Source organism: Pelobates fuscus, chromosome 6 (genome assembly GCF_036172605.1).
Source record: "Pelobates fuscus isolate aPelFus1 chromosome 6, aPelFus1.pri, whole genome shotgun sequence".
NCBI classification, from domain to species: Eukaryota; Metazoa; Chordata; class Amphibia; order Anura; family Pelobatidae; genus Pelobates; species Pelobates fuscus.
In genome coordinates this window covers 301,125,183-301,151,097 of record NC_086322.1, presented here as the reverse complement: position 1 = coordinate 301,151,097, position 25,915 = coordinate 301,125,183, and the positions used below count along the sequence as shown (strand labels likewise).

The 25,915-nt window shown below is 42.9% G+C and overlaps 2 protein-coding genes across 2 annotated transcripts in view; one reads left to right on the top strand and one right to left on the bottom strand.

Annotated features, from left to right (window-relative positions):
• Positions 1–19,243, top strand: part of EDN3 (endothelin 3) — a 49,845-nt gene extending 30,602 nt beyond the window's left edge. Inside the window, exons 3-5 of the mRNA XM_063459631.1 lie at positions 14,028–14,165; positions 15,463–15,550; positions 17,892–19,243. Of these exons, the coding sequence (XP_063315701.1) occupies positions 14,028–14,165; positions 15,463–15,520 (196 nt within the window). The 3' untranslated portion in view covers positions 15,521–15,550; positions 17,892–19,243. The remainder of the gene's footprint in view (positions 1–14,027; positions 14,166–15,462; positions 15,551–17,891) is intronic.
• Positions 19,244–23,257: 4,014 nt separating this feature from the next.
• The window catches only part of LOC134615166 (chloride channel CLIC-like protein 1), a 104,306-nt gene continuing 101,648 nt past the window's right edge, over positions 23,258–25,915 (bottom strand). The window contains exon 4 of the mRNA XM_063459630.1: positions 23,258–24,571. Coding sequence (XP_063315700.1) covers positions 24,278–24,571 — 294 coding nt within the window. The 3' untranslated portion in view covers positions 23,258–24,277. The remainder of the gene's footprint in view (positions 24,572–25,915) is intronic.

Below are 25,915 nucleotides of genomic sequence, written 5' to 3'. Positions count from 1 at the left end.
ACACTACTACTCCTATTCCCTACTGTAGTCCCTTTCCCTTACTACATCCCCCATCCTGGCAGACCCTAGGTAAGGTGTCAAACTGTTCATAAATGGTTTGACTATTTACTCTAGGAGTGCACCCATGGCACCATAACCACTACAGAACGCTGTAGTGGTTATTGTGCCTGGATTTTTCCCACCTGTGGACATCCCAAGATTAGGTTCTAAATCCGCCTCTGCCAGGGAGACTGAGATATTAAATGTATTTATACTGAGACTGTGACAAGATAACACCACAGGGTATGAGTGTGAGAAAAGCCGTGTGTGGCCGAAACATCCTTTATTTTTTTCTTAAATTGCATTTAGCATCTTAATGAAGTATCTTTGGACTTCAAGGTTTGAGCTGGACATTATTCTTTTCAATAGCTGACTCTGTCACTGAGTTGCAAATTGCATCACGGATGGTCACATAGATCGGACGATCTCTCGTCATATCTACCAGCATGATCCGGTTTCTGGGTCTCTTTGAAGATTATCCCAGTGGGTTCTGGTGGGAAAGGGATGTTTCTACCAATGCGCAGCAGGATTTATAGTTTTGAATACATGTGTTGGCATGGGAAGGCCATAAAGTTTTTATAACTGCCCAGCGAGTGGCAGGTGGGTGTCCTGGCCGATTCCCCGAGGAGGCTTTAAAGGTCATCGGAGCTGTTACTTCCTTCCATTCCTGGGATCCACCATAACAAGGTCTTTCTGCATTTTTGCCATTTCCAGCACTTCTGTACAATAAATCCCAGAGCAGCCAGGCTGACTGAGGCGAACAGATGCTGCCTTTTTCTTACAGTCTATTGTCTGGAAAAGGTTTTGTATCAGATCAAAAAAAGTTTTTTGTTACTCATGTCAGTGTTTTAACTTAGCTTCTTAATGCGAAACATGCGGCTCCCTTCAAAACATATATCCAGGAACTGTGATCGTATTGCTAGCCTGGGCTGCCTCGGCAGGCTGCACGATATGTGTGGAGCCAGGTCATTTGTGGGCTTCTGGATTCTAGGGGTGCTGAGCTATAATTATGGAGAGCAAAATCTATTCTGGAGGTGCAGGGTTACCATGTCATGTGAGCAGGGTAGGATTCTGGGAATGCAGCACTGTCATGTTGGGGTGCTGGACTGTCTTGCTGGGGAGCAGGGTAGGATTCTGGGGGTGCTGGACTGTCATGTTGGAGAGCAGGGTAGGATTCTGGGGGTGCTGGACTGTCATGTTGGAGAGCAGGATAGGATTATGGGGGTGCTGGACTGCCATATTGAAGAGCAGGATAGGATTCTGGGGGTGCAGCACTGTCATGTTGGAGATCAGGGTAGGATTCTGGGGGTGCAGCACTGTCATGTTGGGGAGCAGGTTAGGATTCTGGGGGTGCTGGACTGCCATATTGAAGAGCAGGATAGGATTCTGGGGGTGCAGCACTGTCATGTTGGAGATCAGGGTAGGATTCTGGGGGTGCAGCACTGTCATGTTGGGGAGCAGGTTAGGATTCTGGGGGTGCTGGACTGCCATATTGAAGAGCAGGGTAGGATTCTGGGGGTGCAGCACTGTCATGTTGGGGAGCAGGTTAGGATTCTGGGGGTGCTGGACTTTCATATTGGCACCAGTAATCGGCAATCCACTTTAAAGGCGACCGATAACATATAACTGCATCGGCTCTGGGGGGAAAAAAAATCTGTAAATCCGTACTGTAAAGCAGACCGAAGCACAGGGCTGAAATGGAACATGCAGTATACGGAGATCGCTAACTGGGCTGTTTTAATGTGCAGTTTGTATTTCAATGGAATCTTTTGATGCTTTCTGGATCATTCTATTTAAAGAAATGGTTCTGCAAGTAGTTTAGTGTGTGGTTTAATTTTTCACTATTTTTGAGGATGGTTTGCTTTATTGTGAGAACGAGTTGGTAAAGGATGTTCTTTCGATTAGTCATTTTATGTGTTTTAACTTTCCATTTAAAGTCCTTTTATTGACCACTATAAAGGTTGGTAACATCCCGGATGTCCATGCCGTAGGACCCATAAAAAGAGCAGTCACTGGGGATGGAAGGTAACTGTAAGAGAAGTAGATTTTTGGGGGTCTGTTGTATAGAACAAAGACTATAGGCGCCCACATCTTCTAGAACAGTCTCCAAGGCCAGCACAGCATGCAGAGCTATGGCTATTGGGGAGGTCAACATGCCTCGTGTTTTACAAGAGCTGAGATGGTAGATTTTCTTTGTTTTCTTAAAGCAAAGACAAAATCTTAATATTTTCCTATGCTTGCGGCTTATATGTATTTAAAAAAAAAAAAAAAAAAAATTTAAGGCAAGGGCTGGTTTTGGTTATATATAAATAACTCACCAGATTGAAAATAATTCTGTTTTCAATGAACTCTATTCATCGGCAGGATAAAAAAAGTTAAAGTTGATCATATTTTCGTGCACGCCAGCTTCCAGACAGCATTTCTGTTACTTTGATCCACTCTGTTGGGTTTGTTGATAGATGGTCCATATTTTGGCTCCTGTCCTACCGATGCGTCGGCTGTGAGTGTTAGGAAGTGTCTGAGGATTCAGTGTTGTAGATCTGTATTCAAGATCGAAAATAGATTTAGTGAACTGGAACACCCGGTCTGCTCAGCTAACCCATACTCACATGGGGGAAGGATACAAAGTCCAGTCCAATGATCCCCCACTTAATCATTGAAATCCATTAACACAGCCACAGCCAGGAGTCCTGGGGATGTGCGTATATCCCCAATTCTATTTTTTAAAAGTAAACTTTATGGGGGGCGGAGCCAGCGCCTGAACAAGCTAGTCGCAGCACACAACAGCTCCGACAACGAGACCCGCTAAAATCCACATCTCCGCGATAAAAATAAACTCTGGGACCCGAAAATCAGTCCACCGGACCCCCTGCACCATGGGGGAAAAGTCAAAGAAAAGCCGAGCTGATCCCAGCTACGGATCTAAAGATATCGGCACTTTTCTGCGCCCGGCACAGTGGCAAAAAGCCCGCCAAGATGGCGCCGATCGAGGCCTACGCTACACAATCATCAGACGAAGATAGTCTACCTGAATCCGTTCACATTCCCAGTAGGGCACAAATCAATTCCCTACAGCCACATGAGCTAGGGGATGTGGCACCTGCTACAAAAGCCGACATAAAGGCGCTGATGCTAAATATTAAAGCGATGTTCGATGCGGACATGGCGCAAGTCCAAGGTGAGATCTCTACGCTCTCTGGCCGCGTGGGGTCCATTGAAGAGTCCCTCAAGAGCACCAGGGTAGCGCAAACGGCCACGGATGCAACATTGGGATCATTGCAAAAGCAGTGCGCAACGCTGACGGCCCAAATGGCCGGCATAGAGGACAAGGCTAAAGCTAGAAACCTGCGGATCAGGGGTGTGCCCGAATCGGTCACCAACATGGAACTACCACATTATTGCAGGAGGCTCATAGCCACGTTGTTGGTCCCAAAGCAGGCTAAGCAAGTAGGGATGGACTCCTGCTTTCGTCTCCCCAAAGCGACCAAGGCACCCCAGGAAGCACCACGGGACATATTAATCAAATTTGTTCGGGACTCGGACCAAGGGTCCCTGATGGGAGCTGCAAAAGGTTCACCTACAGTTACCTTTGAGATACCTTAACATTCTACAGAGACCTATCAAGACAGACCCTCACGTGGCGCAGATCCCTCAGTCACGTCACCCTACAGCTACGGGAGAATTCCGTCCCTTATAAATGGGGCCTGCATCGCCTTATGACGGAACGTGCCAGAAAGACGACCTACCTGTCCCATATATCTGAGGCGACTAACTTCCTCCAGTCATTGGGACTTTCGATGCCGGTAGCACCTACGGGCACCCGCCCGCTGTGGAACGTGGAAGCAGGGGCGGGCTGGGCCGGGGGGCAGGGTGGCAATTGCCCCCCAGGCCGCCCTAAATCCAGGGCTGCCCACATCCAAAATAAAAATAAAAAGTTCCCCCCAGTGGCTGAACTACCGGGTCGGAGCTGCGTCCAAGCCCATCACACCAGGGGGCCTGGCTGCTCTGTAGACCCCTGCTGGCAGTACTGGCTCCCCTTGCAAAACTGCTATTTAGTATATTGCTAATTCGGCAATATACTAAATAGAAATTATCTTACCTCACTGATTGGCCGATCGGCCAGTAACCTCAGTAAGGGGCAGAGTGGGGTGCAGATGGAAGTCCCGCTGCATTCATTGTTTGTGTGTCCCGCGGAGGCACACTGGAACTCAATGCCTAACCCTCACCTCTTCCTGGGCGGAGTTCTGGCAGAGCTGCCTCCATATCCTGCCTGCAGGGCCCCTCCCTCAGTTCCCAGGATGCCAGCACTGGGACTGCACAGGGGAGCACAGAGCAAGCCCAGCAGACCTAAGGCCCCAGGATTCCCTGTCCCAGCTTGCAGCAGTGGCACACAGGATCAAGGTGAGTGAAATACTCTACCTCACCTCTCCCTGCACACATAGGAGGCTGTCTCTTCCTGGCTCTACTTCTTTCTGTGTGTCTCACTTCCTTTCTGTCTCTCTAGTTTTTTAACTGTCTTAGGCTCTCCTTTTCTTGTGTCACTCTCTGTCTCTATGGTTTTCTAGCTGTCTCTGGCTCTCCTTTCCTTGTGTCACTCTCTGTCTCTCTAGTTTTCTAGCTGTCTCAGTCTCTCCTTTCCTTGTGTCACTCTCTCTCTCTCTAGCTGTCTCTGTCTCTCCTTTCCTTGTGTCACTCTCTGTCTCTCTATGGTTTTCTAGCTGTCTCAGTCTCTCCTTTCCTTGTGTCACTCTCTGTCTCTCTATGGTTTTCTAGCTGTCTCAGTCTCTCCTTTCCTTGTGTCACTCTTTGTCTCTCTCTAGCTGTCTCTGGCTCTCCTTTCCTTGTGTCACTCTCTGTCTCTCCATCTCTTTACTGGCACTCTATCTCCCTCTCTGTTTCTTTGTCTCTCTCTCAGACAGCCACAAATACAATCACACTCAGCCAGCTCTCACACCCACACAATCACACTCATCCAACTACACACATACATGTAACACTCACTCAGCAACAGTACAATCACACAAAGAAACCACACACATGTCAACCATGTGTATTGCTTAGTGGGGAGTGACGAGGGGTGAAAATATGCACCAGGTAGAGTGACAAGGGGGCCCTACTTTAATTCTTGCACAGGGGCCCAGTGGTCCCCAGTTATGCCCCTCGTTGCCCCCAATGGGCCCGCAGTGCTGGTACTGTGGTTGAACTGGGGCCCACACACTAAGGGGGACCACCGGGTGGCCCATACACAGCAAGAAGAGCTAGACCCCAACTCCCAAGCACCCTTGCCAGCACACTGGACCTCAGGAAAGGTACCAGCAAAGGTAGGAAACTGTCTTTAAAAGTGTAAAGTGTGTGTGTGTGTCAGTATGTCTGTGTCTGTGTGCGTGTGTGTGTGTCAGTAGGTCTGTGTGTGTGTGTCAGTAGGTCTGTCTGTGTGTGTGTGTCAGTAGGTCTGTCTGTGTGTGTGTGTGTGTGTGTGTGTCAGTAGGTCTGTGTGTGTGTGCAAGTATGTCTGTGTGTGTGTGCAAGTATGTATGTCTCTGTGTGTGTGCCAGTTTGTCTGTGTCTGTTAGCCAGTATGCCTGTATGTGTGTGTGTCAATTTGTATGGCTGTGTGAGTCAGTATGCCTGTAACAGTGTGTCTGTCAGTGAGTTTGCGTGTGCCTGTCAGTGAGTGTGTGTTTGTTAGTGTGTGTCAAATCAGCAAGTGTGTGTGCCTGTCAGTGAGTGTGTCTGTTTAGGTGACTGCCCCCCCTTTCAATCACATGGGAAACGTGTTTTTACTCTCCTCTTGGTGCGATGGGCCACTTGACTGAATTTGACCCCCAGGCCTAACGCTGCCAGTCCTCCCCTGCGTGGAAGATATAATTCCGTTTGCGCCCAGAGAAATAGCACCAAGGGCGACAGGCTCCCTGACCTGAGACCAACACCTAGCGGACCTGTCGCCTAAGATGGTCATCAATACAGGACTAAGAGTTGGACTTTCCGTACAAGCTCAAGTACCTGGTGTATACGTCAATATTATATGCATCTGTTGTGTTTTAGTTTAATTTCAAAGCTTACTTTAATTTCAAAGCTTTCTTTCAAAGTTTCAGTTTTCTATAAAAATTTTGTATCTGGCTCCGTGAGCAGACAGCCTGGGATTCTGTTCAAGGTGACCCCTTCCCCCCCCCCCCCCCCCCCCCCCTCAGCCGTTTAAGCGGCCACTGGCCATGTACCCGTGTATTCCCAAATCCCCAACTGGCAACCTGCACCCTCCAAATACGCAGCATTGCATATATGTGCTTAGCAAGAGGAGTAATCGACGTGACTTTCTAACAAAAAATGGGTGGCTTAGCATGTGTGCAATTATAACCACTACATGATGTTTATCTTAAATGTATTGTATACATGTTACCTTATATGCACTTGATGTAAAGCAAATTTAAATTCTGCATACCCACAAAAATAAAGAATTGGGAAAAAAAAAAAGTAAACTTTCTTTGCATATATTACAGCTTCTTTAAGAAAGTATCGATATTGAACGTCACAAAAATGTGTGGCAGCTCATTAGCCAAAGGTTTGTCTGTCACACAGGGAAATCTGATCTCCAGTTAGTTTGGTTTTAAACACAGCCCCTGGGGCCTTTCTTCCCGTTATTAATCAATCTCAAGAGGCTGGACCAGCAACCCGATCCTGCGTTTTAACAAAGCTTATCACAGGTCGGGTTAAAGCCGTTTATTTAAGCCATATCCCCTTTCCATTTTTACCTATTTTAATCTAATACAGCATTCTGATCCCAGGGTCTGAATGCTTCCAAAGAAACATCACACGGAGAGGAGAACAGTCTTATTTCTGGGACCATCATCTCCATTGCCATCTTTCCTCAAAATGTCCTTGGCTCCAAATCTTTTTTAAAATAGCTTACTACTCTTTACGGTAGTCCTGATCTCCTTTGTCTTCCCTGCACACTGTCATATTCTTTGTGTCTGCATCCTTGTTCTCGCCCACCTTCCAAAGTTGTCTTTCTGTCCTGTCTTCACCCCGAATCATCTTCCCGATCCTGACTGCACTCCACATCTTCGCCTTCTTCCGTGAGCCCGCCATCCACACTCTGTCTTTCTAATGCCACTTATTCTCTTTAAAGCAGTCCTGCCATGAGTTTTTTTTTTTTGTTTTTTTTAATGTTCTTATTTCATAGGTTTATAAACGTAAAAAAGGACCAATAACTAATTAGGAAATGCATTTGCCAATGGTGACGATTTAATTTCAAACTTGTAGAACAAGCATGTCAAACTCAAAGGCCAGCACGACGAGCCACATAAACCAGGTTTAAGTTTATGTGGGCCGCAAGAAAACCAAAAACTTACATTTTTATAGAAACGTAGATTTTTTTTTTTTAATTCTTTATTTTTGTTGTGCATGTTTTAACAACGAGCGTGTGTTACCACAACAGCAGTCACACGCAAAATCATACATTTTCAAACATGGCAAGTAAAATGTCTGCACAAGTTTTATATATAAAACAAATGATATGCATAGCGTGGGTCTGTGAGTATAAGGCTTAGAAACATGTTTGATCTATCTATGCTAACAATAGGAGGAGCACATTGCAAAATTTAAGATATGAAACTGTTAGAGATTAGTCACATTTTTTTTTTCAGTATTTAGATGATCTCTAGAACACATTGTAGACAGGTGGAGGCAGCAGCTAAGGCTTAGATTATAAAGGCAAACAAGATGTGTTACTGCTTCCCTATCTACATGAAATGAGGTTCCACTGGGTGGCCTGGCAGGTGACCTGCTATTGCTAAAGTGGGATCAATAAAGGTACAGGATGCAAACGTGAACTATTTAGCATGTGGTCGCAGGGAGGGGGGGTATGTGTACCACCGCTGTGGGCCCAGGTTGGGGGCTGAGTTATGCAGGCAAGGAGTCCCTCAGCCTATGCCTGTTACGGGCATCGGTAGCATATACTTGCTGTGTCCATGTAAAGCTCGCTGCAGTGGGGCCCCCGGGTTTAGTTCCATCTGTGGTGTTTCTGTGTGAAGCGTCCTTTTGTATAGCCATGTGGTGTTCAGCTATCCTCTCCGGGTGTAGAGTTGTGCCTCCTTGGACCGAGGTTCTTTGTTTAGGTAGGTGGTGTGGCTGCAGGGATGGCTCGTTGATCCAGCTGCTGTGTGCATGGGAGCGAGTGCGTGGTTTCCGGCAGCCTGGTACTATGGTCCGCCATTCCGGTTTTTGGCGCCTTCGTGGCCGTTTAGAGGGCCTGTTGGCTTGGAGTGGGTATCTGTAATGGCATCTGCGGGTCACAGGGCGGATCCATAAGGCGATCGCTCTGGCTGCTTGGTTGCAGGACGCGGTGGCGAAGTAGTGTCCAGAGGCCCTTGCAGAGCCTGTCAAAGCCCTCCATGCAGCGAGCGGGTAATGTTGTTGTGTGCGCCCGCCCTTCTTGGCTCCTGCTGAGCGGCCATCTTGTGTGTACCCCGGTGGTCCAGCGTTCCTGCCAGCGATGTAGCCAGGTGGCTGATCAGCTTGCTTGGTCTGTCTGTCCAGTGGGGACCGGGATATCCCCCACCGGTCCAAAGGGGGGGGCTAGGAGACCTGCTTAGTTGCTTAGGGGGTCCGGTGTCGGAGAGAGCGGCCACCTCTCCCCGGCTCCAGCTTCTGTAGGCCGCGCTTGGTGTCCCGCTTTTCTGGCTCCTACGGGCTCCAAAAAGGTCTCATTTTGTTCAGGGGTGCACCCCCGACCTGGGTGATGCACCCTGGTAGGTCTTTGGGCTATTTAGCCCTCGTTTTATGCCGTTTTTCCTGCCCGTCGAGCAGGAGCTCGTGTCCCCTGCTTCTGCTCCGTTCGGCGGTCAGGCTCCGCCCCCAGAAACGTAGATTTATTTTGAAAATTACAGTATAAAAAAAACAAAAAACAGCATCCCCCTCTACTAAATCCCAGTCCCCCCCCATATACCTCCAGGTCCTCCACTGACTGACTGACTTGACTGACACACACACAGACACTCCATGACAGACAGACAGACACACACTCACTGACAGACATAGACAGACACACACTCACTGGCGGTATCTCGCAATTTTGATTCAATGTTTGTTCCTTGATCATCTTTTTGTGGTGGAAAATAATTGTGATCTTGTTTTACCAGACCCTGTTTCTTATTTTCTATAATCTTCGGTTTCCAGGTGGCCATGGGTGGGTGACTATCTCTAGCAGTTATTCACTTTTATCTAATCAGTATGGGATTATCTCAGAGATAAATAATGTGATAATTACCTTGCAACCTGCAGGTCCTTGACTTTCACACCATAAATAAAATGTTTAAAGGGTATGCGCTCCCCCTTATCGTGGCTCTTATTTCATATAGAATAATTCACAATTTTATTTACAATGTAGAAAACAGTGGGTCAAAGTCAGAATTAGATATAAACAAGGAAGATAGAGAATTCTGTTTTTTATTTGAACCAGAAACTATCCATCGTGTAATGCTCTGTACACCGATCTATATTAAAAATAATATGTTAAGATAGTCTCCCGATGCTCGCAGAGATCTGTCAGGATTGTGCACCTTGTTTATTAACAGGTCGTTTTATCGATTGCAGTGTCCAAAGTCACAATTTTTAAACTTCATACTTGTGTAGTGTTTGTTAGATTATAATGAAGTTTCTCTCGTGCTCCACCCTGATGCCATCGCCCTAATTCCCTCTAATCGACCATTGTGCTCCAGTTTATTGCAGGACACTGGGACCTAAATCTTCTCCTTCCAGCCAGTACATACCATACTGTCCGATGTGCCTGCCCTGCGGTGACGCAACGTTATGGCTTGACTGACAGGCCTCGGGGACGTAAATCTAGAATATTCCATGTTTTGCCCTTTCAAATCTCCACTAATCGCCCTGTAGGTCACGGAACGATGAGCCACACTTTGCTTTTGGCTCTCAAGGTCTTGATGTTGGTAGATCAAAGATGTCCATGTTTCTCCTTTAACCCTTTCATGTGCAGATGTTTGATACTTGGTCCCATACTTTTCATAAATGACACCATCTATCCCAGAATAATTCTGAAAAATAAATTTTAAAGGTGAAATATGATCCAGATTTATTTGACAAAACTCCATGAAGTCACATAATCAGGTAGTGGGTCTGGCTCCAATGATTTCTGGAGACATTCCTCCGCCCTACGCAGGGGCCAAGTAGTCAGGAATGTGGTTTGTATGGTCTGTATCTATGTAGAGCGCCTCTTTAATACTGAAATCATGCCTGCTGTGTTATGATCGAGGTTCATCTGCGGTATTCAGATTAGACGGTATAGTTCAGAGCAGATGTTGTCCGATGTTATTCAATTACTAGGTGATTAATGTCACTTCAAAGCCGGCGCATGGTGCATATCCAGATCTCCTACTGGGATCCCTAACACTTATCACAGCCTCTGGTCCTAGTTATTGTCCATAGATCCCAATCTGAGAATGTTTCACACTGCGAGCACCTTTATGATGGACATCTGTGCCACAATCCTAAATTCTGGGTTCAAGCAGACTAAGGGGCCTTGAGAGGCGCAGAAGGCGGAGTTACTGTGCTATGTACCTATTAATGCCGTTGCATAGACTGCATAAGACCCATTTCTTCTTATTGTATCTCTGATTGGGGGAGGGGGTTTGACTCTAGGCTCTTTTCTAGGAACAAGAACAATTTGGGTAAAATATAGGACCAATGCAGAAACGGACACAGTGCTGTTAAGTCACTTTGGGTAAAATAAGGATACAATGTAACAAGGAAGGTTTGGCCTGCAGTACTAGGCAATGGCCACAAATCACTCCTGGGCTGTCATGAAGAGGTTTGTCTCACACTTAGAAGCAGGAGCAGTCAAATGCATTCCACCATATGGACTTAATGAGGGGTCCAGGCTTCCCCGATCTGCGTAGATAACTGCACAGAGTGCTGGGGTTTAAATTAGGATTAATCTGATTACCATCCATCTGAACTGCAGGGCTAAGGGAGGGGGAATGGGAGAGCCAGACTATGTAGACTTTTTCAGTTTCCTGACTACGTTTTGAAATGGCATTTTAGCGTGCTGAAAGGCTTTGTGTGTGAAGAGTGTGTCCTATTTTTCCCCCTTCATTTTACATAAAGATCTCAATAGAAATTGGCCCTTTTTTATTTTATACATTTATTTTGTTACATCCCCCCCCCCCCCCCCCCCCAACTGTCAATCTAACAACCAGTCCTGTTACTTCCTGGTTTGGTTAGCTCAGTGGAGATAAACTCAATTGCAAAGACTTCTCACTGAACTGCATTGGGAAGTTTGTGATTGGACAGTCACAGTAAGTCTGGGCGGGGTTAGTAGGGGAGGGCTTGTAATGGCTTTATAAAAAAAGTGATCTGCCGCTTTTACAAGCTGCTTTTAGATATAACCTCCAATGAAAATAAGTACAAATATGCTTTCATTGGGTTTTATCTACTAAACCGTGATTTAGTTATTCATTTTGTGTTTGGGCAGTGGAGTGTCCCTTTGAGGTCCAGGGTCACCCAAGCATAGTGTACATTCATGCCAGGATTTGTAGAGCTGACAATCAGACAGTATAAAGTAATCTTTAAAGATGGTAGATAATGTGGACACTGGGGTACCTGTAGAAAAAATAAAACAATGAGACAACGCTGGTCAACTTACAGGCAGCAACCCTTTAAAAGGAATCCCTCAAAACCCTTTAAAACAAGACAGGTGTAAAACAATAGTAAAAAAGGCTGCGCCACAAAATACACATCCCCCTTTTTTTTTTTTTTTTTTTTATCTCCTAAGATGGTTTTAACTGGTTTTTTTTAACAATATCTTATTTCTATTGCTCTAATCAAAACGGCCGTTTTTCACTACATTTCCCAAGATGCTGTGCGGTCTAACTCCCGAAATTTTTAATATTAAAGTATTTTGGTCATTTATTTGTGCCAATTACCTTTATTTATATATATATATATATATATATATATATATATATATATATATATATATATATATATAATTATTTTACTCCTATTCTATCCTGGCCTTTTATTACTACTTTTATCTTTTTTATCTTTTTATTGGTTTGAAATATCTGCCTGGAAGGTTCCTGTATTTAAAGAAATCCTAGGTGGGGATCAATCCACCTATGCTGACATCATAGAGCAGTCGGTCTGCTCTCTATGTGTAAGTACGTTTTATTTTTCACCTATACCGACACTGTTATACGATGAGCACTATTGGCTGCTTTCTTTCTTTATTTGAGAATTGGACATCAGAAACAGAGAGATACCCACGACATATCCCACAAGCGGGGATTATACTGCTGTACGCGCTTTACCCCAGAGCTGGATTAAAAGCTCTTGTAAATGTGAGTTCTCTACCATCGTTACTTTCTATGTCCATTTTTGAGCCATACATACTGCACTATTATTTGTCCCCGTCTTTTATTTTTCATATAAGTGGACATGTTATCACACTGGAAGATCTCAAGATCACATGTAAGGATTAATCATTTGGACTGCTTTTACTTGGACTTTGCTATCTTTTATTAAAAGACTTGTTAACTACTACTTTTCCATTACTTATATTTGTATTTTGTGGCGCAACCTTTTTTACTATTGTTTTACTGGGGTACCTGTGCAGTGTAGTGAGGTGCACTGCAGGTATAGAAGCCATTGGGCACTAAAATGGAATTCATACCAAACATCCCTTCTTTTTATTCTGTGTGCACTTATGTGCTTTATTCACATATTATTGAATACAAAGTTGTTTTATTTTTTAACTTATTTGTTGTCCCCACCATGTCACCAGATGTTTTCTGTGTGGAGTTTTGTGCAATGTTCACATTTACTGATAAATAACACAACCACCAGGTGCTCTCTGTAATGCCAGCAATAGAGAAAATTGAATAAATAACATAGGATTTAATACCCCGCACATGCTGCTCTTCACACCGCGTTGTAATAATACGCTCTCTCTTACATCTTCTGACCCGTGAACACATGAGGGGGCCGATATGGTTTACCCAGAGAAAATCTGTATTTCATTCAGCCCTAGGAATATTTTTCTTACCAACTGTATTACACCGTGTTTACATTTTTCCTTTCTGCTTAGTAGTAATCCCCCCTGTCTGGCTTAGTATATTGGAAAACCGGAGAGCAGATATAAGCTTTCCATACATCAGAAAGTCAAAAAGTCTATGACAGGAAATCTTTCGATCTTTGTTAGCCGGTGCATTTTGAATAACATTTTCCTGGTATATTCCAGCTATCAGAGCGGGTTTATGTTACGAACATCTGTTCTAAAGAGTTTAATTTAAAACAACCATGAACAAGTCGCTTAGCGCAGCCAGCAATCCGAGCGTACAGGTATTGTGGTTTTAATTACCAGTCCTTTTTGCATCCAGTCTCGTCCTACTGCACAATCACGGACAGGAGGACACAATCCCGTCTTAAGTGACCTTAAAGATATGGTGTGTGTGTATATATATATTTCCAAGTTTAAGTTTATTTCTAAGCAGGTTTTTGATTTTTGAGAAGCACAGATGTTCCCTGTAAATCCAAATCACAGACGGGGTTCTAAACACTCCTGTAGATCCATTCAGGTCACACATGAAATCAGATATAGTCTAATACAAAGCAGCCTCAGTAATTGAACCTCACTGTGGGTCTGTGAACGAGCATTATGTGACATTCTCAGCTGGAGGGGACGGAGAGCCAGGGCTATTAATCCAGATTTTAATTCAATAAACTACAGTCACGTTGTATAAAAGTACCCCCCCCCCCCCCTACCGCAATTAATGTATTAAAATAGAAATGGCCTTTTCCATATTGTAGACTTTTGGGATATTATGTAACGAACGCATTGGAATAAATGTTCTAGATGCTATGATGATATGTGAGTGGCTGGAATCTGGGTGGAGATTGAGGGGGTTTCATTACTTCCAGGAAATCTGAGTGTCCCCCACATTCCCTTTAACCTGATACCCTCTCTTCCTGTACAGGAGAATTGTGCCATATGGACTCTCCAATAACAGAGGGAAAAGATCACTTAAGGAAACGTGGATCCACTCGCAGGCGATGCCCCGGTGCTCCTGTGACCATGTCAGCGACCAACATTGTGCAACTTTCTGCAGTCGAAGGTACGGGGTGCAGTATTTTGGGATTGCCTGTTGCATAATAAAATCTGCTAATTAGACACAATAACTGTTAGAAAGGTTTCCCAGGCTCTTGTCCATGGCAACTACTTGCAGTGTGCACCCCTGTAACAAACAAATAGTCATTGGGGTGAAGATTTTCGGGGTGCAGTCATGGGCATCTGTAACCATCTGTAACCAAAGAAGGTTGTCTGATGAGTGGAATATCAGCTGTTCTCCTCTAAGTTATCTAAACTGGTGCTAAAGTGTAGTATGTCCTGCAACTGTCTAAATGAGACAAGTCTTCCACTCATTTCTTAGTTAAATTAATAAGGACTAGAATCATGTAAAAAAATAGTCTGAATACTGCCCAGAAAAAATATGATTTGAAGTAGCAATGTACTAACACTACAGCTCACTGTACCATAACCATTGCGAACCATAAAAATGCAAAAACCCAGAATAATGGCCCCCAGAAAATGTGGCCATTTTTTTATTTAAATACATTAATAAAAATTCAGGGAGCTTAGTCTATAACGGTCTGCAAAGCTGGACGGCTGAAGCAGCTGCTGATTTCCGTATCGGCCAAGCCGTAGCCACTGGGACACCCCCACTCTGACAAAAACTGGAAAGCCCCACCAACAGACTCATAACCTGAAGTTGTAGTAGTTATGGTGTTTAGAGTTCAAAGGGAAATGGAACCTTTTTAGCTACAGAAGGTGTGAAATGCAAATCTGTTTTCCCTGCGGCTTTTTCCAGGAACTGAAATAGAACCAGCTGTCTCGCTCCCACGTTAAAAAAAAAAAAAATCAATAACTATCTCGGAAAACCTTTACAAAAGACATGAATGTTTCCCTCAAAATACAAATCTATCTAGTCAAATTCCCTTCGATTCCTTGCTCAGTACTTTAACTCATTGACCCAGAAATTCTCACACGGGGTCTGTTACTTCCAATTAACTCTAGAACGTGGCTTTTCTGCCTTGTTTCCAACATGTGATCACACGGAGAATTTGATGCAGTTTCATAGTCCTAGATAGTTCGTAAAAACCGCTCCTTTCCCAATAGAGCGCACACGCCCATTATCCATCCAACACTTCAACAAAGAATTGAAAATGTGAGGCCAAACCGGGCAAAGTCAGTGCAATTCTACAGTAATTCCGCACAATCCCAGGTTTAGTTACTATTGGTGTTATTTTAATTGAGAACATTTCCCACACTTTATCACGGATCCAGGGGATTTCTGTTTCTTCTGTTGTATAAATTGGAGTAAAATAATCCTGTTCTTTGCTTTGCAATTGTAGGATCTCAGAAAGGGAGCCGCAAGACCGGATATTACAGCGACAGGACTATGTTCAGTGAGCGCCTACGGAGTGACGCCTACAGCACAAGGTAAATGCTTTCACGCTGTCTTGGTGTGATCTCTGAGTCCGGCCTCACCTTTACACCTCATGCTCGGTCTGTTGCCACATAATGCCGATTCCACCTTAAAAACATTTCCAGCGTCCACCCCTTTCTTAAAGCAGCACTGAAATACTTTATGAAATACTCATTTTGTCTGTTTTGGAATTTCACTGAAATTCCAACCAGTCAAGAGAGACACAGAGACACAGTAGGGACTATTTCCTCCGCCTGACTTTCTTACACGCAAGGAGGAGTCTAAGTGTCAATGCAGGGAACTGGCTGCATCTATGGAGGATCCCGCGATATCCTTCATTGACATTAATGCTGTACTAAGCAGTAACGTTGGCTACTGGCGCTTTAAGAGGAGCAGACTAAACAAAATGGCGGCGCCGGCAAGGGACAGGTTCAGGTAAGTAATCTCGCCTTACTTGCCGACACCAGGCCCCCTACAGTCTGTGATGACTGCTATAACCAGGCTATTTTTTTTTTTTCCCCTCATGTCTCACATCTCTCCCCTCTGTCAGTCCTTACACTGGCTTCCTGTACCCAATAGAAGTCAATTCATATACTAACCATTACCTATAAAGCTCTAAACAGCTCTACCCACCACCCGCCATAATATTTTTGCATCTCTCCGCTCTGACGATCACCTTCTCCTGTCCGCTGCTCGCACCCTTACTGCTAATTCACACTTGCAGAACTTCTCACGGATGGCTCCTCTCGTTTGGAACAGCCTGCCTACCCCCATCACAGTCTCCCCTCGTCTTCACTCGTTTAAGAAGTCCCTCGAAACCCACCTCTTCAGAAAAGCTTATGGCCTCACAAACCTGTCTCTTGCTCTCTCTTAAAGTCTCCACCGTCACCTTCCAGTTCTGCTTCTTTCCCACCTTGTTGCTTCGTTTCTATCCATTCGATGGCCGCCTTATTTTTTATTTTATTTTTAAATACCGCCTCTACACTGTAAGCTTGTCTGAGCAGGGGTTCTCATCCACGTATTGTTCCTGTAACATTTTGTAATTGTCCAATTTATTGTTAAATTTCCCCGTTTATAGTATTGTAAAGCTCATTTATATCCATGATGAATAGGGTCTAACTGCAAGGTCACGGGAGATTGGTCCATTTTTAATTAAGAGGCTGTTTAATGTGCATTTTTAAGGGATTTTAAATCGTGGTTTTAAAGTTAGGACTCCTTTAATGGAAGGGCTGACCCACGCATGTCCAAGTCTGCCCTCTTCAGCTGCTAAATAGAACATTAATGTAAATTATAATTACACATTACAGGAACAAGAAATCAAGGCTTCGTGCTAATATGACTTTTAGTCTTAAATCTAGGATATTAAATCTGCTTTAAGGCCATTTTCCCAGCAGATTATTTTCATCCATGTAAGCTATACTAATATTGACATGGATTTAACATCTGAGGATTTGAGATTCTCCTCTGAGGGGCTGGTGACAACCCATGGTCTCTGTACTATTCCCAGCCTTTAACAGCAGGGATTAGGAAATTCAGTGATAAACCGCCTGCAATTCGGCTCCAAAATAAGGACGCAAAGAATACGCCAAGCACCATAACCACTACATTGTATTGGCCGTAGCCTCCAGGAACTTGTTAAGTTATTTGCAAATGGTTTCACTAATTGGAGTGGTGGAGACTGGGTATTCCTAGCACCATAACCATTACAGTACCTGGAATGTTCATTTAATCCTTTTTATAAATGATTATGTAGGTATATCCTGTACTTGGAGACAGATCACTGCAGACGCTGTAGATATTTAGATATTGTAAACCGTAAATGTCTCGGCAAGTAATGGTGCATAGCAGAGGCTTCTTGGAAAGCTGCACAGCGTGCGTTTGGCCGTATTAAAACAATTAGTGAAATATTTGCACAGGGTAAAAGTAGTTTGCAGGTTTTTTTTTTTTCTATATTTCTAAATGAAACCATTTTGGAGTTCTGTCAGCTTTAATATCGCTGTATGATCTACAGAAAGCAGATGATGCGTATAACTTGTACAGCCTTTTTATTGGAGCAAAAATTGAATTTCTGTAGCAAGGGCTCTGCGTAAGGTATAAAACTAATTGTAACCAAATGTGTGTGGGTGCCCGGAGTGTCCCTTTAACTAGAAATCTTTGATGTCTTGCTTAAAAATAATTATATGTCCTGACTCGTTAACCATTCTTGGAAGATAAAGACAGACCATTAATTAGGTCTTTTGTTGGCTCCTGATCCATCCAAGATGTTTTAAAGCAGAGTTCACCTGGGCCAGTAGAGCACAGGGTGAGTGGGAGACCCGCATTTAAACACAGACTGTCTTCTGTTTATTTCTTTAGGTTTGAAGATGTCGTTTTGGATAAATTAGGAGATTCTCCTGACTAATGAAGCTGCACGGCTGTTGTAGGCTGACATTTCCACAATGCCCCAGGTATTGGCTGATGAAGGCTGACTTATTGTAAAGACCCTTACCTCACACACAGTATTGTGAATGGACTGCTGACATCTCCCCTGGGGCGACATGAATGGAGGAAAAAAAACAAACAAACCAATCAACCATGACAAGCCCGGTCACTTTCTAACAGCATCTGTATATTCTAACCCCGCCAGCTTTAGGTCCATTACAAAGCCTTGCATTGGAGAAATATATATATTATTTAATGCAACTATGTATCCATCTCATGTTCTCTGAAATGCTATATGTTAACACCTCCAAGGAGCTTATTATGCACAGGCTTGGCTAGGTCTTTATGGGACTCTCTCCGATGTGAAAGAAAAAGATGGCTTCAATGAACGGGTTTCAGATTTAAACATGGATATTAATCACTGGCCAACAGGCGAGACACAGACACAGGATGGAATGTCACGGAGAATAGCCAGCAGGTGTGATCTGTGCCAAGACCTCCAACATGCTTAAACTGAACCACCTACTATCATTGTTCACCTCCAGGGGATTGGCTTCGACCGAGTATTTGTTGGGACTTCATCACACGTCAACGGGGAGCTTTGCTTCTACGCAGAGGGTCAATATTCTATTTTTATGGAAGACGCTCCGATAAGATGTTTTATGAAGACTATTAAACTGTACAATATAGAAAATATTACGGTCTGGAAATTAATACTCTAAGATCTGTTATGCTTAAATGCAAATACCACTTATAGATATAACTATATATTTATATAAATATATTATCCAAACAAGCTAGGCGCTCAGTGTGCAAAAATAATATATCTGCAAACTCGACTTGGCGCATCCACTGGCTGTAAATCCAGGTATCGGGGGGGTGGGGGGGAAACGAGCACTTAGGGGGGTTTTAATAAATGGAGCTCTGCAAGACTAGAAAAAAGAATCCTGTATTTCCAGTGTGTACACAGAATGTTGGCATTTTATTTTTATTACATTCAATATACTCAGTCCAGCTGAAAGTCTTTATCCGATAGTAAGTACAGTGTGGGGGGTCTGTGCTTCCTGCCATGAGAGCAGCAGGAGTGGAGGGTCTCACAGGATCCCATGCTGCATTCAGCAACACGGACAAATAAAATGACACTAAAATTGAACATATTGCTTCATCGAAAGGTGTGCGGCGTTGAGTCCAAAAGCAATGGGTGACAGTCTGCCCTTGGTTTTTGTTTTGGTTTTGTTAATGTTCTAGTAACCCCCCTTTAAAATAAATATATTTTTCTCACATTATGGCGTTTATAAAAATATTCTTATCTACCACACCCCACGCCCCTAAAGTGGATCTTCTGTTGCACAATAAAAAAAAAAGAATTAAGATGATTGAGAAGTGTGCAAAAATGAGTTATGTTATTTTTCGTCCAAATCAAATTCCTTTTACTCTGCGCCCAAATGAACTAATTCTTCCAGGGCTTACTTAATGAATACAAGTCCAGAGGTGAAGACTGGGCGAATCTATTCATTCTGGATTTAAAGGACATTGATTCTGATTAACTGGCTGTAATCTAGGGACATGCAGAGTCTGTGCATGCGCAGTGCCTGGCTGTTGCAGACTAGTTTGGTAACTGGAAACTGTAGAGAACTGACCAAGAACTTGCTAATTTCAGGCCAAAACAAGCTAGAAAAGCTCTAACTCTCAATATTGACCTAAAGCTTTCACCTGACTGGGCAATTCCCCACAATTCCTTGTTGCGTAAATACCTGACATATTTCTGTGCAACAAAAATCAAATAGCCCCAACGATGGCCACATCATTATGTAGCATGAAGGTAATAAATATTCTGACTGATGTAAAATGGCTCCTAATCCCAAACTGTGTAAAATAGAGGTTTTATCCTTTAATTTATTTTGAATGGGATGATGTATATTACGGCATTATGATTTTATTTTTGTGAATTTCGCTTTCAATGTAATACACTGTTTAATCCCATTTTAACAACGTTTATTTGGCTTTTGCATTTTTCACGTTAATGGTAAACTATTTATCTCTGCCTTGTGAGCACCGCATCCTGAAGTAGCGTTGGTAATAGACAAGCATGGTCTGGGAAACATTACAAAGAAACAAGGGATGCAGTACAGAAGAATGCAATTGTTATGGTGCAGAGACTATCCCTTTAATCCTCGCATAGTCTCGCTCTCCTCCATGAGGATATAAAATGGTGATCTTGGTCCAATCCAGGGTTTCCCATAATCAATACACAGTGAGTGTCACACAGGGCTAATACGATGCTGATATATAAGGAGCACTAAACACGCAGCATCATTAAATCTTGAAGGTTTATAGAAGTGCCTCTCCTGGCTGTCACTGCTGATGTGTTCCAGGCACAATATAAAAAGCACAGATTTACTGGAACAGCAATATTTTACATTATCCAATAAAAGGACCCAAATCATTTCATTAACATGGAGTGCTTCAAGTGTCCTATTAATATAAAATATCCTTACATCAACGTAAAAACTATATAGTCATGGTCCTTAGTTAACAGAACATTCTGTAGTTTTTAAAGGGAGCAGCCTGTAAAATTATCTACAGCCACTTTGTATCATGTTCCTCCCTGGTCGAGATGATTCACAGAAACTAGGGTTCTCCTGACCGATACTGTCCATTCTTCGCTGTAGGGCCTCCGATTCTGTGAAAGAGGACATCAGCAGCAGTAACCAGTGTGAGAGCACCAGACTATATCAAACCACTCAAATATTTAGACATAAACTAGGGGGAGAGAATGCCCACACACTCTTTGCCCCATAACCAAGAAATTTTAATAATTAAACGATCAGCTGGAGTGCTTCGAGCAGTGATCCCGTTATGTGAATCGTTGTTTTGTAAGAACAATGTTTATATTAAACGGTTAAACAAACCTCGGGTGGCAGTCTTCCCAACGCCCATTAGATGCAATCCCATCTCCATAACCGAATACAATTGAGACCTGCTCATAGCAGCTATGGATTGGAAGAGCACAATGTCTTGCAGCGCAGGCATTCTCGTCCCCTGTGGTTCTCTGAGAAGCATTGGATTGGACAAGTTCGCAGGTGATGTCAGCAGGGAGGCCTTGCATCTAGAAACAGGTTAAGTTAACTATATTTAAGTTCACTTTTACAGAGCAAAGGGGGGGTGATCACAGCGATGGAAGGGAACCTTTATACCGAAAATAACTATTGTTTCCCTTTAATACAATCCTATCTGTCCGGGTAGAGAAAGCCCATTAATAAATTGGCTGTGGCTGCTCTAGAATGGAGAACAGCCCATTAAAACACGCTTCAGCTCTTCTAGATAATGCTGATAATGAACAATACATTATGGGAAAGTGCTGTTCTGGCTCCACAAATAAGCTGCAGGAAGGATATGTAGATACTCACAATTATTTTGTTTGGAGGGTGATTTTCCTCTAATTCCCCACATCAGGACACAATAAAACATTTGTAAATTTCATTACAAATATGGCTTACACTAACGCAACCAAATCCTCTGTTTATACGACCGGATATGAATTTTCTGAACGTTTCAGACTAAAAATAACGTATTAGGAATGATTGTCTGTAATGTTTGCTTGTTTAGGCCCCGGACTGTCCTGTTAAACAAGCAAACAATGCCTCCCAAGGGGAAGTCACCCCTTCCTGCATTATTTAAAGAGATAGCTAAACCCATCACTATGAACACTCCACACGCTGCCGAATCATCGCAAACTGGGAACATTACTGACTGTATGTGTTATTGCAACGGCACAGAGTATTTACCAGAAAATTAGCACCTGTCTTGGATTACGGACATTAAGGGTGACCCCTCTCCATCAAAATATATCCAGGCTGTTTACTAAACTGTGACTGGACATGCTAGCCAAACTGAACAGATTCTCAAAATCAGCTGATTGAAATGTTCTTTCCAGTTCATTTGAGGCAGAAATGTGATTCCTGATAAATCGCACTTAAGGAAATTTAAAATTTAGGCTAAAATATAAAAAAAAAGATGTAACTGTAGATGTAACGGGCTGTTTTAGCCTTAATTTTGCAGTTCGGAATTCTATTTCTTACAATGTTGCATTTAGTGAATAACCATTTGTGAATTCGGAGAAACTGTACCAGCTTGTTTAATTCTATATACCGATAATATGGCTTTACCTCCAAGTATTAAATTCCCCTTCCTGTATACGTCTGTACGGCTCACCTGGCTGCTTTATAAACCTTGTTCAGTCTCTTACCCAGCGAGAGTCTACAAAGAAAGAACGTGAAATAAAATCACATTGTAATATAATCATCTGTGGTTCTTACTTGCTACACTGCCATTGATCGTCTGATACTATAATGAGCATTTTCTTGGCAGTAAGTTAGAAGAAGAATAGGAAACTGTAGTTTTCATAATTTAGTGTCTTGATTGATCCATTAATCGTTTAACGTCACCCTATATTACAGTAGCTAAGAAGGTAAGCAGAGATGGACTTTTCAACAGGTGTCCATTGCGGTGTTTTTCAGCTAAAAGAACTGGGAATTAAATAAAAGACAGAATCACATGGCCTACGTGATGCCGTGGCTGGATGGTAGGACTTCTTTTCGACAACAAATCAAGCTCTTGCGTCTCAGCCGTGAATGTTTACTGCTTATTTTGGCAGTGCCTAGTAAATTCTTGGGATCCAGCTGTAGCAGAATAAATAGCTGTTGTGGTTTATAAAACATCAGAAGGCTGAATGGATGTTTTTTTTCTCAAGGACAAGAAAAAAGAATAAAAAACACAAAAACTATTTATTAAGATTTCTGTTACTGCTGATGACAGACGCAAGACTCACGCAATCACATATATGTAGGACAACAGGCCTGGCTTTGGGGTGAAGAACAACTAAGGACCCTACACTATATAACAGTCACTGAAAGCTATGTGATCCCCATGCAACAGGTAGGGTCTCCCAAAAATCCCATAAACGGGCTATGGATGGTCTTGTTTTAACATCATCCAAATTCCCCATCCACAACATAATTAAAGCGAGTTCTCATTGATAATTGGATTAATTCAGGCCAGTGACATATTCTTCATTCCAGAACACAATGAAATATACTAATTGCCATCTATTAAACGACCAGTAAACAACTTTCGCCAGACTGTAACACACAAATCATTCCAACCCTATATCCATGGCCGGACCATGTGGATCCATTCACTATGAATAAAGGGCTGGCACGTTCTGCCAATCTAACATTTTAAAAGAAAGCACAACGTGCAGTATATTCATGTGGTTTTATCAATGTTTCACACTTCATTCTGCTGCAAACACCGGCCTCAATTTAAATGATTTCAAACTGCTACTAACTGTACAGATTAACGGTCACAGTCTAAGTCACCCACATAGAGGTAACTCAAAAATATGGATTTCATGTGTGCACAGCCCTCACACGTCAGAGGGTCACAGTGCCACTGCCTGCCCACAGTCTGCCCTGGAAGAAAAGGAGTTATCAGCTGGCATAAGTGGTATTTCGGGGCTGAGGGGCAGCGGGAACAGACAATTCATCCAATGTTGGAGACGTATTTAGACAATTTATTTTCTTAGACTATCCTTACAAGGGAACAAACCTGTTATCAACACATCTATCTGTGGTGTCACGAAGGGAACATTTAAATATCTGGAATGAAAATATTCCTAAACTGGTAAGATCGCTAAATTGGGGAAAAATATTAGTGCATCTTTCTAATAATTCCAACCTTACGTAATACTAACCAACTATTCAGAAAATAGAGGTTTTAATAGGGAGCACCGATCAATAAAATCTTAATGTTATGTTACTTTATGGAAAAGCATCATTTCATTCTTTGTACATTAAAAATATCTCCTCCTCCACCCCTTTGGATTTGTGACAGTCTAAAAGAAAGAGTAACACGTAGCCCCATTGTACAACACTACTGATTATGTCAGAGCTTTAAAGGTTACTATACAGCAGAGATTCCCTAAATCACGCCAATAATCCTTTCATGCCAAGCAATGTCTTAAATCCAAACACATGATATAAATACCGGAACATGTAATACGAACATACTGATAGCAGCTGCACTGCCTTGTGCTTAAAAAAAAGTTCAGCTATCTGTGTTTAAAGTACACATTGTACAGAAAATCGAGCTTCCTCGTGTGTTCCTAAAACAATCTGCATTAATCCATTATAATCTCCAGCGCCCTGGCTCTTTTTGCTAGCGTTGAATAAAAGGAATTATCTGTTTAAATATCGGTTTCTCTAGGAAGTCTCAGTTTGCAGTCCTGGAAGCCGCTGTAGGACCTGCTGTTGTGTTTCCTATCTCAGTCTCTTCGCCATGGTGGTCTCCTGTGTCTTCGGTTTGATTGCCCGTTTTGTGCCTTTTGTCTTGGAGTTAATGGGGGGAGTCTGGCACGTGATTATAGTCCTCTGATTCCTCCTCAAATAGGCGACAGCCACCGACGAGGCGCAGACCAAAGGTACCAACAGGAAGATCAGAGGCTGCCACTGGCTGGGAATCTCCTTCATTAAGTTACGGATACTCCTGCCGATTGCGTGACTCGTTAATTCCACTGGGTGCAGGACTATACGACTGATGGCCGAGCTGATCGCCTGCAATGGGGCAAAGATAAAAAAGTTAGACTTTGAGAGGTAGAACTCATTACATACACTCATTCCAAATTCCTCATACGATTATAGAAGGACATAAAGCAATGGGCACAGTGCCTTCATTCTACCATTAGAGTGATAGACCAACTATGTTGACGAAGACCCCAGTAAGAGCTGAAATGTTGAAAGGTCTGCCTTTCAGATGCTAGAATAGACAATGTCGTTTGACTAAGGCCCCCAGGACCAGCACCTATTAAGCAGCAATTATGCTAACTCCTGTAGGAGCAGAATTTGTCCCCCACCCCTAAAACCAGTCCAGATTTCTGAAGCTTGCTCCATAATCTAGATCGGGGGTTCCCAACCCAGTCCTCAAGTACCCCCCTAACAGTCCAGGATTTAGGGATTACCTGGTTGTGTTTTTAGAAAGAAATTAAAAAAACAACAAGGTAATCCCTAAATCCTGAACTGTTAGGGGGTACTTGAGGACTTGGTTGGGAACCCCTGGTCTAGAGGATTTACATATCTCACACCCTCCTTCTGCAAATAAAATTATAATTATCAGAAGAAAACGTGTAGCAAAATAGAACATAACGCTTAAATATACATATTTGTGTAAACATGTGCTAAAAGCAAACCAAATAATTGGTTTCAAAGGAGGATATTCCAGAGCTGGCAAAAATGATACTACAAGATTAATAATGATTCCACGGAGAATATGGTTGTTATTAGTATTTATAAAGTGCCAACAAATTTACCATTTATGTGGTAAGATGTATCTTGGACAGCTGACTGGGATCCCCATGTTACGACAGGTCAATTACAAGGCGTTAATCATGTTAAAGTGCAGAAAGCGAGAAGCGGGCATTAAAGGACAGCATCTGGTTTTAAGATCACAGTCTTTGTACAAAGCCGGCCCCTGTATTTATTTACATCTCAGTCCGTTTTCGTTACTTGATTACTCGTTATGAAAGCCAGGCTCACAGAATCCATGCAGACGGACTAATCTTTAATTCTCTTTGCAATCAATTCCCTTTTTCTTCGTGAGCACGTGGATTTAGCCATGATTAACTGTATATTGTGGCATTAAACGGCCGTAATGAGAATGGTGTCTGTTTGGCAAGGCAAATGAGGTCACTAGGCATTTATTTTAGGGAAAGCACGGGGCCGAGATAACGTGCATCACAACCAATCCTGGCTGCTGAACAGATTTGTTCCAATAATAAGGAAATAAAACCACAGCTTTATCAGAATAACGAGGGAAAGGAAAAACCTGCTTTGTATCACACCGCTCAAAAACGGTTTGTTATGGTACTTTGAGTCCATCTAGCGTAGAATGATATTGAATAA